This window comes from Drosophila gunungcola, unplaced genomic scaffold (assembly GCF_025200985.1).
Source record: "Drosophila gunungcola strain Sukarami unplaced genomic scaffold, Dgunungcola_SK_2 000010F, whole genome shotgun sequence".
Lineage (NCBI taxonomy): Eukaryota > Metazoa > Arthropoda > Insecta > Diptera > Drosophilidae > Drosophila > Drosophila gunungcola.
In genome coordinates this window covers 261,455-273,862 of record NW_026453198.1, presented here as the reverse complement: position 1 = coordinate 273,862, position 12,408 = coordinate 261,455, and the positions used below count along the sequence as shown (strand labels likewise).

At 40.4% G+C, this 12,408-nt stretch overlaps 1 protein-coding gene across 1 annotated transcript; it reads right to left on the bottom strand.

Moving 5' to 3' along the window:
- Nucleotides 1-1,549: 1,549 nt before the first annotated feature.
- LOC128263648 (uncharacterized) lies at nucleotides 1,550-9,964 on the bottom strand. The gene is made up of 5 exons (XM_052998722.1): nucleotides 9,799-9,964; nucleotides 2,604-2,832; nucleotides 2,369-2,561; nucleotides 1,699-2,251; nucleotides 1,550-1,608 (listed from the first exon to the last, which is right to left on the bottom strand). The coding sequence occupies exons 1-5, from the start codon at nucleotides 9,962-9,964 to the stop codon at nucleotides 1,550-1,552; spliced, it is 1,200 nt and encodes a 399-aa protein (XP_052854682.1).
- Between the last annotated feature and the right edge of the window lie 2,444 nt (nucleotides 9,965-12,408).

The window sequence follows — 12,408 nt, the reverse complement described above, 5'->3', positions numbered from 1 at the left end:
GATATGAAAGAAACACACAGAGTCCAACACCTACGGTCTAACATGTTTTAGAGTGACAGTACATACTTTCACGTTTTGTGGGCGTGGCTCCGTTTTGAAATAAACTTGCGCTGCGCAGGAACAACTAGAATCTGCATGCAAAGTCCCAAATGTCTAGATTTAAAAAATTCCTAGATCTCGACATTCATACAGACGGACTCTGTTATACACTAGGATGCGTAATGCTCTTACAACCGAATGAAAAAAAAGCAAAATTTCAGCGTGGATTTTCAAAGTGGACCCACCATATTTAAAGGTTGCAAAGTCAGTGTGTTGTGCTTTGATTTTGTTGGTGTTTTAGGGTTAGGTTAGGGTATGGGACAGCACGAGCGCGGGTTCAAATCTGGTTTCAGTACAAATTTTTAATATTTGTTTTCTTAATTTTTTAATATTTTTTGTCGTTGTGATTTCTTATTAGTTTATATACATATTTTTCTTGCATTTTTATTTGGTTTTTATGTTTTATTTTTGTTTTTATTCCATTGCAGTGGGTATTATAATTTCAGTCAGAGGCTTGCAACGCAGTGAATGAGAAATTTCCGAACTATTAAGTACATATATTCATGATCAGCATCACTAGGAGAAAGGATCTCCCATAGGAGCAATCGAAAATAAAACGAAAAAAAATTATATCCTTGTTTGATTTAAAAATAAAATTGAATTGCGGTTTAAAAATAGGACAACTATATCATATAGCTCCCATGGGAACAATCGGATATAACTTTAATTTTATTCAAATCGGAGAACAATTATCATATAGCTGCTATAGAAACCATCGAAAAATTGGGGTGAAATTTATCATAGCTTTAATGGGTTTTCATTGGAACTCATATAATTCGCAATGTAGATGTTTTAAAGATATTTTTATACCCTTGCAGAGGGTATTATAATTTAAAAAGTTTGCAACGCAGTGGAGGAGACATTTTCGACCCTTTAAGGCACTTGGAGAGTTGATCTAGCCATGTCCTCCTGTCCGTCCGTCCGTCGGTCTGTCCGTCCGTCCGTCGGTCTGTCCGTCCGTTTCGACGCAAACTAGTCTCTCAGTTTTAAAGCTATCTGCATATAACTTTCCAAAAAGTTGACTTTCTGTTGTACGTTGTACATAAGGAACGAGCCGGATCGGACGATTTAGCATATAGCTCGAATAGGAACAATCGGAAATGAAACGAAAAAAATGATCCATGCATTTGGGGGTCCTGTTAACGAAAGAATAGGTCAAAGTTTGCGACAAGACCAATTTCTGGGAAAATTCTGAACTATTAAACTATTTATATTACCAAAAGAATTACAAACAAAAATTGAAAGTTAGAGAATTTAAATTTTGTTTCATTAATTTTTTTTTAATATTCCGATTGTTGATTGAGCTATATGATATAGTCGTTCTTGGCAACAGGGACAAATACTCTTTGCTCCATCTTTTCCAGAAGTGCTGCTGCATTTGTGTTATTCTTTGCCATCTGCTTAACCGGCCTACGCGAAGATGAGTAACGTCAGGCTCAGGAAATCTTGTCTAGCTGGAACCTTTGAGGAAATGCGCTGGCGTTAGCACCTCAAAATTTTCAGCATTTTCTGAAATTGGACAAAGCGGACGGGAGTTAAGAATGGCAGAAATTTCATATGCAAGAGTTCTTAATTCATCAAGGGCCAAGATGGCTGCACCGACAACTCGGTAGAAGTGAAATTTTACCGATTTTACAGCCGCCTCCCATAGACCACCGAAATGTGGGACACGCGGGGGTATGAACTTCCAATCAATCTTATTCGCTAAGCAGGAAGAAGTTATCGAAGCCGTGTGCGGTTCGCTCAAAAATAACTCCTTCAGTTCTGCTAGCTCTCGTTTAGCGCCAACAAAGTTTGTCGCATTATCACTCCAAATAGTAAGAGAACTGCCTCTAAGGTTAATGAGATCCTGGACGACTTCCAAGTGCGCAGCCGTCGTCGAAAAGCAGACAAAGACGGCGATGTAGCACTTGTGGGGTGCTTTGTTCCGGGCCTCTGACTTGTGATAGAACGGTCCACAATAGTCCACTCCTGTGGTGTGAAAAGCTGGGTTAGGCTGAACTCGACCTGCTGGCAGGCTACCCATCACATGTTCCCAAGCCACAGGCTTCATCCGAAAGCATCTGACGCATTTGTTGATGACACTAGCCACGAACTTTCGGCCTCCAAGTGGCCAATACCTTTGCCGTAGCAGCGAGCAACGCCTGTGGTCCTGCGTGGAAGTATTTCTCATGATAATAGACGATAATCGCCCTGGTGACCGGATGGGTAACAATATCAGATGCTTAGCCTCGTAGTCCAAGCTCGCATTTTAAAGCCTTCCACCAACACGAAGTAAACCCTCAGAGCTAAGTATTGGCATCAGAGAAATCAACTTGCTCTTTGGAGGACAAGGCTTGCCTTGGCTAAGAACCTCATACTCCACCGCTATGTGAACCTGTTGAATGCTTCTTAGAAGCAGAACGGTTCCGAAGCTGATCTCGTCAATGGTAAGATAGATGGTTGAAGGTAATGATTTGGCTCTGCAATTTGAAATGAATCGATAAATGTATGCGAAAACACACTGCAACTTGTCGAATGAGTTGAGAAACTTGCAGTTGATAGATATGTCAGTGCCAACGGTTCCAATTAGCGCCGTGGAATGCCGTTCCGGAAGGTTCTTTACTGCATCTAATAGGGAGGGCCAGTTCGACGCTCGATTCAGTAGAAATGGAGGTCCATTTGGCCAAAGGGAGTGCTCCAGCAATTCTTTGGGGGTGCATCCGCGCGATACCACATCCGCTGGATTCAAGTCTGTTGGAACATGATGCCAAGCCATACCTTTCGTCATTTCCTGGATTCTATTCTATTAGACACAAATATGTTGAACTCCCTCAGAGGTTGCCAAATCCAAGCCAACACAATAGACGAGTCCGACCAGCAGTGAAAGGTGCAATCAAAGCCTATGGTTTCCTTAACGTTTACAATAAGCTCAGCCAATAAACACGCTGCTGAAAGTTCTAATCTTGGTATTGTTAAAGCTTTTAAGGGAGCTACTCTAGACTTCGCGCAGAGTAGATGTGCTTCAGCGTTTCCATTGGCCTCCGACCGCAAATATAAGCACGCGTCGTACGCTGCTGCGGAAGCCTGCGATTGCATTACGAATCGTGGAAATTTTAGGTTCTGGACGATCGACAATTAAGAGGTCAACTCCCCCCATGACGAAAGAAGGGGCTCTGGCAGTGTGTCGTCCCAATCCATGTTAATGCTCCATAGCTTTTGCAAAAAAATTTTGGATTTTGTAACAATGGGTGCTATTAAACCTAGCGGATCATAGAATTTCGCAATTGTTGACAATTTTGTTGCTCTTTGTCTTGATAAAATTTGTGAAAAGTTAAAGAAAAGATTATCCGAAGATGGATCCCAGACCAACCCCAAAGCTTTGGCGATAGCTGATCCGTCGTGGAATTTAATCAATTGCTCTTTATCGAGATCAGACTCTCCTTCGAGAGCGCTTGCTTCATTCGAACACCATTTTCGGATCGGAAAGTGGCCGCGCGCCAGTAGCTCCTTTACCTGATGACGAATTTCTTTCACCTCTTCAACTGAATCGCCACCAGAGATTAGATCGTCCACATAGAAATCTCTACGAACGATTTTAGCTCCAACTGGAAATGATTCCTCTTCATCATAAGAGAGCCGATGCATAGCTCTTATAGCCAAGAAGGCAGCCGACTTGGTTCCATAAGTTACTGTGTTTAGTTTATAAACACTCAATTTATCTGAGGAGTTCTCTCGCCAAATACATTGCAAAAAGTCATCAGGGTACGAAACACGAACGCAGCGGTACGTCTTACAGATGTCTCCACAAAGAGCTACTTTAAAAAATCTAAACCAAAGCAAAATATCAAAGATATTTTGCTGAATTGTTGGTTCTGCTAGAAGCAAGTCGTTTAGAGCTATCCCAGATGTAGTTTTTGCAGAACCATCAAAGACGACACGAAGTTTAGTGGTAGTGCTTTCAAGCTTCCGAACAGAATGGTGAGGCAAGAAAAATTGTGGCACCGCTGGATCCCTTAATGCGAGAGGCATGTGGCCTAAGTTGAGGTATTCCTGTAAAAATGCCGAATACTGCGCTTTCAGATTGGGGTTTTTATTTAGTTTTTATTCCAAACTTTTAAAACGACGACGGGCCAGACAGTAGGAGTCACCTAAAGATTCGAATCCTAAAGTGGATAAAAGGCGAACCGAATATTGACCATTATCCAGCCTAATGCAATTTTCTTTGAAATGCTGCTCGCATCGTAAGTCCTCGGCCAGCATCGATGGTTTTTCTGAACAAATGTCTTCAATCTCCCAAAACCGCTTTACTACGGCGCAAGTGTGTCATCATCTGAATGATAAGCAGGATCCTTGACAATGACAGCCAAGACAGATTTGCGATTTAGCATACTTGACATCCCTCCAGAAACTATCCAACCAAGCTTGGTGTTTTGAAGCGTGGGCAAGGTGCTATCCAAATTAATTTTCCCTTTAGCGATTATTTCGAAGAACAGACCAGCGTCAATTAAAAGATCAATTCGTTGTGACTGGTTGAAATGAGGGTCAGCTACCGAAATGTTTTGTGGCATCCTCCATCCTGTAGTATTTATATTGAAATTTGGCTGGTAATCAGTGATACTATGGGTTGTGCGAATGACGCACAATAGCTTGCATCCCGTGATTGCGCCAGAATATCGACTGCCTTATCAGAGTTCATGGAAGATTCCCCTATCCTAGAAATAAGTGTGTGCGATTGTGTACGTTTCAAATTAATTTGGCTAGCTAGGCGCGTAGTAATAAAGTTTAACTGAGAAGCTGAATCTAATATTGATCGGCAAGGCATAAATGCACCAACTCTATTTTTTACGTAGATTATAGCAGTTGGAAGCAGCATTGGCATTGTATTTAAGGTTTGTGGTGGAGATGAAGTCGATGGTACTGGCTGAGGGCTTATAGATGGGTTGGATGATGGAGATGAAACTGAGGTCGATGGTATGGATGACTCTGGAATATTGTGCAGTAATGAATGGTGCTTCATGCGACAATGTTTACAATGAGTTGACTTACATTGCTGCAAGCTATGGTCTTTGCATAAACAGTTGAGGCATAGGTACACTTTCTTTGCTTCCCTATATCGAAGATTGGGACTCAAGCTTAAAAATCGGGAGCATTTTGGCAAATAATGATCTCTAGCATCGCAGAATAGGCAAATTGGATGGTTTGAGTTAGTAGCAGACGTAATCAGTACACTTGGGTTATCTCTATGCATGCTTTTTCCCACCTGATGGTGTGGTGTGGTCCCAGGTAGATAGCTCAGAGATTGACAAATCAGCTTCCCATTTTTCACGGGTCACGATATGAATGAGAAATCCATCCAGAATTTGTTGTGTAGTGGTCAGGGTACGGATTGCTCGAAGATGCGAATTCATCCAATCGCTGAGCTCCCGAAGACTTTTAGCTGATCCCTTCTCGACACCTTTTAAACAACTTTTGTACAACTTTATTATCAAATCGATTAATAAGTAAATTTAAAGCCTTTTTATAATTTTCATTTGAGGGCTCAAGCGATCGTATGGTTTCCAAAGCCACGCCGCCTAAAGAGGACCTCAAATATTGTAACTTTTTAATATCACTTAGCTCGTCATCATTTCCAATGACCGTGGTAAAAGTTGCAATAAAGTCCGGCCATTCTAAATACGATCCTTGAAAACGAGCAATCTCTAGACTTGGCAATCGAGGTTTCCTAAATCTGAAAAAAAAGATCCGCATTGTTTATAATATCAAATGATGTGGAACCTGGCAAATGCAGTTTGCGCAGAGCTGCTAGGGCCCGATTTAGTTTCGCCTTTATTCCATTAAGATTGCGGAAAATTCAAACCGCGTATCTTTACTAATCTCCGAAAAGTCAATTGTCTGACCGGATTCAGAGAACAGGAAACACCCTATGCCTATTGCCGCGCAAATGTTAATGCACCGAGCGTCGCCAACAACGTAGCGGAAACTTTGACTTTGTTTTTGTTCTTTTTACCGAAATTTTTGCCTAGCAACAGCGCATTGACTTGGCAAAGTAATGTATGTGACCATAAACATACACTGCTCTTTACACATAAGTTAACACCCAAAATAATACAATTTCTCAGACAGAGGAAATGAGTAAGCATTGATTGCACAACAAACAGCAAAGCAATGCCCTCAATAATAGAATTTCCCAAACCGAAGAAGAGAGCATTAATTGCACAACTAACAGCAAAACAATGCTCTCAATAAAGTTCTAACGAACTTAGCTTGCACCTTTTGGTCAGCGATCGTGGGAATGCAGAATAGCCAATTTCCAAAGTTGATCGAACTCAACTTAGTGCATACAACAAAAACTATAATTAAAATGCACTGGCCAATTACAATTAAGTTTGGCCAACGGCGACGGCGACCAAGAGCAGCAACCAATAATATGAAAGAACGTCAGCAGAAACATCAACAGCGGCAGAGACGGCGGCAGCGATGGAGCGACGCGTAGCTATAAAAACAATTGTTTAATCTAAGTAAGTTAGTTCTTACTCCAAACTCAAAAAAGACAAAAAAGGGCAATAGAAGCAATAGGTACTGCATGGAAATGGCTGGCGGGATCGCCAGATCACCACGACTATCAGATCTTAGAAGACAAGATAAATGAGCAGCTAGAAAACAACAATAGACAAGAAGTAATTAACAGATTAATTAATCAAAAAATAAACCAACTTACTAACGCTACTAATGCAATGTTGAAAATTACCCAGAGCTCGGAAGAAATCATAAATCAGAAAGCAAATATTTTAAAGTATAAAATTCAATTAATAAAAGAAGAAATAATTAACATAATATACGCAATTACATGGGCCAAATCTAATACAATAAATTCATTTGTACTTACAAACACAGAAACCAAAATAGTGGAAGAAATTTTTAAAAAAGAAAATAACTTATTTTTTAACATAGAAGAATTATTGGAATTTGCTCGAATCAAATTAGCCACAAATGGCAACGACCTTATTTACATTATTAGCTTACCAACCATTGAATCAGATAATTGTAGAACTTTAAAAATTAAAGCAATAAAAAAAGCCCAAATAATCAATGATATAAAATATGAAAATTTTTTAGAATGTAAGAGACAATTATTGGCAATAATTAAACCTTGTGAATCCTATAATGATAAGACAATTTGTAATTCAGAAAATTTGTTAGATTTAAGCAATGATACTTGCGTAAACGCTCTATTAAACCTTCGAGAACCAGAATGTAAGATGATCAACAATCAACATATACCGGATTTCGAAGAAATACTACCAGGCACCATCCTGCTAAACAACTTCAATGGACCAGTCTCACTAGATGAAAAACTTCTACAACTGCAAGGCTCTTTCATAATACAATATCGTAATTCGACGGTAACAATTGGTGAAACCATCTTCAAGTCAAAGGAAATCAACGTAGTCGAACCAGAACCTCCGTTATTCCAACTATTGGGCGAAAAGACTAAGTTAGAGGAAGTTCTCTCACTACAAATGGTCAAGGAACTCAACATTAACAACACAAAAGCGCTGGAAAAATTAAGAAGCAAGGCAACCATAGAATCTTCCGTTAGCTACGGATCCGCCATCATCCTACTACTACTTATAATAGGATCAATCACGGAACTCCTACGAAGACGTAGGTCAACGGAAAGGACACCAGTTTCCGTGCCAGAAACGCAAGAAAAGCCCACGCACTCCGGACCTGTACTCTACTACGTTGCGACCGAGGACAGTCGCGTTTAAGGAGGGAAGAGTTAACACCCAAAATAATACAATTTCTCAGACAGAGGAAATGAGTAAGCATTGATTGCACAACAAACAGCAAAGCAATGCCCTCAATAATAGAATTTCCCAAACCGAAGAAGAGAGCATTAATTGCACAACTAACAGCAAAGCAATGCTCTCAATAAAGTTCTAACGAACTTAGCTTGCACCTTTTGGTCAGCGATCGTGGGAATGCAGAATAGCCAATTTCCAAAGTTGATCGAACTCAACTTAGTGCATACAACAAAAACTATAATTAAAATGCACTGGCCAATTACAATTAAGTTTGGCCAACGGCGACGGCGACCAAGAGCAGCAACCAATAATATGAAAGAACGTCAGCAGAAACATCAACAGCGGCAGAGACGGCGGCAGCGATGGAGCGACGCGTAGCTATAAAAACAATTGTTTAATCTAAGTAAGTTAGTTCTTAATCCAACTCAATAAAGAAAAGTTAGATTTTTTTATATAAAAATCATAATCAATCTTTTAACTCATATATGTATGTAATATACGCGTTTAACAACAATTAATTGCGTTTCCTTTTATGTTTAATGTTTGCAGCACAACACAGTTTTGTGTTGCCGGCCGGCCGGCAGCGCGCACATAAAGTGTTCGTGTGTTTGTCACTGAGATGCATCAAACGACAGCGAAAATAAGTTATTGCTTAAACGATATTAAACAATGTTAAAAAACCGACATGCAGACTCCGATTAAACGAATCACGTCGGGGTCACCAAAATGTTTATGGGGAAAACAACCAAAATGACACCCTTTAGTTTAGGAATATAAATTAAACGCACGATAGGTTCAATTGAAATTATTTCTTGATTTTATTAGCTGTGCTCGGACTTGCAGCGATTTTGTATAACTGACTTGCCGAAAGCTTGACTTCAAATTTATGTACATGTTTTCCCTGTAGCTCAGCTGAATAGATAACGCGACAAATGTAGCGAGATAAGAAAAACTAAGAACAAAGCTGCATAACAGCCCTGCGTGTGCAGCGCACACCTATAAGCATTTGACTAGGTGCTGGCGGTCTGCTCTAACCAACAATAATTTCAAGTACAATGCGAGGCACCATAGCATGAGATTGCGGATCACATGACCATATAACAGATTCCAAATTTAAATCTCCTGTCACAATGCAATACAAGCTTACTGGCATGTAAGCTGACAATGTTATTAACATGCGCCTGATAGAGCGTAAAGTCACTTCCAGAAAGAATATAAGAAGCAACTATTACAGTCTTCCCAGACAATCCAGACAACTCGACAGCCAACTGGTCCATAAGAGAGTCCACGTTTGAAAGTACAGCTGTGCAGCAGGTACCTTTTGAACGGCGGACAGCCACGATGAAGCCTCCACGTCTCTCGCACTTCATTCTGCTGAAGTCTCTATCCTTGCGATTAGTAAGTATAGAATAAGTTAGTATAGAAGAACTCATTGGAGTTGAAGTTGGGGTTGAGCCAGGTTTCAACCAATATTATTATGTCATAACCGCTGTTGGAAGTGCTCATGAAGACGGACTGAGGTTTGGTTCTCATTCCAGATATGTTTTGAAAATAAATTTTAAGGCAATTACTTCCAATTCTTTTGTTTGATGAATTCTGTGAAACCGTTGCCATAGCTTTATAACGGAAGTCATGAAGTGGTATAGTAAAATCCACTGGCAGCCTTTGCGTCGCAAGTCCAAAAAAGCCATTGAGAGCCGTACACAACATTTCAGTCCGGATACGTGTTGGTAGGGGGAGATTATTATTACTATATTAGTTGCAATCCATTCGCACTATCGTAGAAGACCTACTTGCAGATACTTCTAGAGTCGGTGAGTGACCTTGGGAGCGCGATGCAGAAAGCTCATCATCAAAGAGAGGCAGGCGAAGAGAAACAAAAGTGAAGATGTACGTAATGGTTCTCCACCCAATATGTCCACAACGGTAGACTCCAAGTGCTCACTATCCCTGAGAATGAATCGGCTAACCTTAACTGATTGTGTCAAGAAATCACCGCTGAATACCGTCAGATAATACTGCTCCGGGACTCCAAGCTTAAAGTTTATGAACTTCAGGGTGCTGAAGATGTACATCTTTTTTTGTTAATGAATAGCATGATATGCTGTCCGAATTTACTTTTAACTTGTCAGAAACAAACTTGCACAGCGCCTCTGACTTTGTGTTTACAGCGAATTTGCCAATTCTTTTGCTGGGCCAATAATACGCTTCTTGTTGTTACGATTCTTTTTATTTTTCTTGGAGACAACCATTAAGCCCTCTGTGGGAGGGTTATGGTCTGACACAACTGGATTGGTATGATGGGAAGTAGATGAATCCGGAGGTTCGTTGGCAACTTTTTCCTTCTTCCGCTTGTTGGTGCTAACATTAGTCGGGGCCTCCACAGATTCGGGAAAAGCGATTTGAAACTTTGAATTTAAGTGCAAGTATAGGCTTTTAAGTTCACAAAGTTCCTCAATGATTTCGTCTGTTTTTGAGTGCGAATCATTGCTCACAACGCAGCTATCACATTGCCATAACAGATTCGGCATTATGGTGAGCAATTTTATTGCCTCTTCAGGCAAATTAACACAAAAAGTGTGGAAAGTGCGATGACAAAGCGATGAACATCGAACCGCCTCAAAACAGTAAAGTTGCGCATGCGTAACGGCAACATTTAACTGAATGGAGTCATAACGAAATAAAAAACGCGTCTGCTCGCAACAAATGCTGATCAGAGACTAAGAAACTAAATGATTTTGATCAAATTTAAGCGGCAGTTCTTGAATATTAAATTATTACTAAATCTTGAAAAACAAAAAAATATAAATTAAAAAAAAGCAAAGTTATAATTTTGTTTCGTTTTATTTCCCATTGTTTCTTGGTGAGCTATATGCTATAGATGTCCGATCCGGCTCGTTCCTTATATATTACCTGCATCAGAAAGATAACTTTTGAGAAAGTTATATGCTGATAGCTTTAAAACTGAGAGACTGTTTTGCGTGGAAACGGACGTACAGGCGGACATAGCTTCATCAACTCTTCTACTGATGCTGATCAAGAATATATATACTTAATAGGGTCTCCTTAACTGCATTGCAATCTGCTGACTGAAATTATATTACCCTCTGCAAGGGTATAAAAAACATCTTTGAAAAATTTTAATTTCGAATTATATGAGTACTTATTAAGCCCCATTGAAGCTATGATGATTTTCACTCCAATTATTCGATGGCTCCTATGGCAGCTATATGATGGTGTTTTCCGATCTGAATATTTAAACTATTTATCTGTCCAAAAGAATTTAAAAAAAATTTTGTTTCATTCATTTTTTGTAATATTCAGATTGTTCCCATGGGAGCTATATGATAAATTTAATTTATTTTTTCAATTATAAGTCGGACAGACGAGAACAGAACTTGTGGACACCTTCGTTTCAAGTTGAGAGTGCTCCACTCAATTTTATTCAAGTTCTTCTAGAGTCATTAAATGAGTTTTAAAGTTACAATAATGGTTCTCGCGAGTGCGAGTGAGCGAAAGCTCTTTCTTATACAAGAGCGCAAGTTCGACTTCAAGAGATCTTAGGTACTAATTGTTACATTGTTTTACAAAAATAAATCGCCACCGAATTGACTGAACATCGGCCGCGTTGAAAGCATTAACAGACAAATGCTTCAACAAATAGGAATAGGTGCAAGGCGGTGAATGTAGCGTTTATATAGATCAGATTTGGTTCTGACTACAGCCACGCGAACTCTCCCATCATGTCCTGGAACCTCTACGACTACGCCTATTATCCATAGCTTCGTGGATTGCCACCACTGTTCCGATCTGAAGATTGTCCACGCCTTTAGTCCATTTCCCTCGCTGCTGTAGGCTCTAAAGTTAGTCCCGCGACCAGTCGCTCCAAAACCGCGGTTTGACTGCTGAGACTAGCTGCCATTTCTGCAAGTACGTGAGGTTGCCGTCTGCCTTTGGCTGCGGGGATGCGGGCGGGAGCGTTGCTAGCGTTGGGCTTGCTAGAATATGAGCTGGCGTGACAACCTCTCCCTCGTTGGGACTGCCACTGTCTACGATGAGCGGCCTCGAATTTAGGACGGCTTCTACCTCCACTATGACGTTTTGGAGCTCGTCCTCCTTCAGAATAGCGCTGCCTATAACCTTGAGAAGAAGATGCTTGGCCGATTTTACGGCCGCCCTCAAAGGCCGCCTATATGTGGCGCTCTGGGAGGGATGATTTTGATGGTGAATCGGTGGGCCGCAGCATACGACATGATGCTCTGGTCGTTGGTGTCGAAAGGTTCAAAAAGCTCTTCAGGATTCGAGCAGCTCCCACAAAATAAAGTTTGACAACAGGACCACGACGACCCACAAACCTGGATAAGCATAAAATAAATGTATTAGACGTCAAATCTTGCACAATTTCCAAATGTACATCCTTGGAAACAAAGCAGACAAACACTGCTACATGTACATCTTGATTGGCTGCTTTCCCCGAATTCCAAGTGAGACTTTAACAGGCTCAAAGAGATCCACTCCG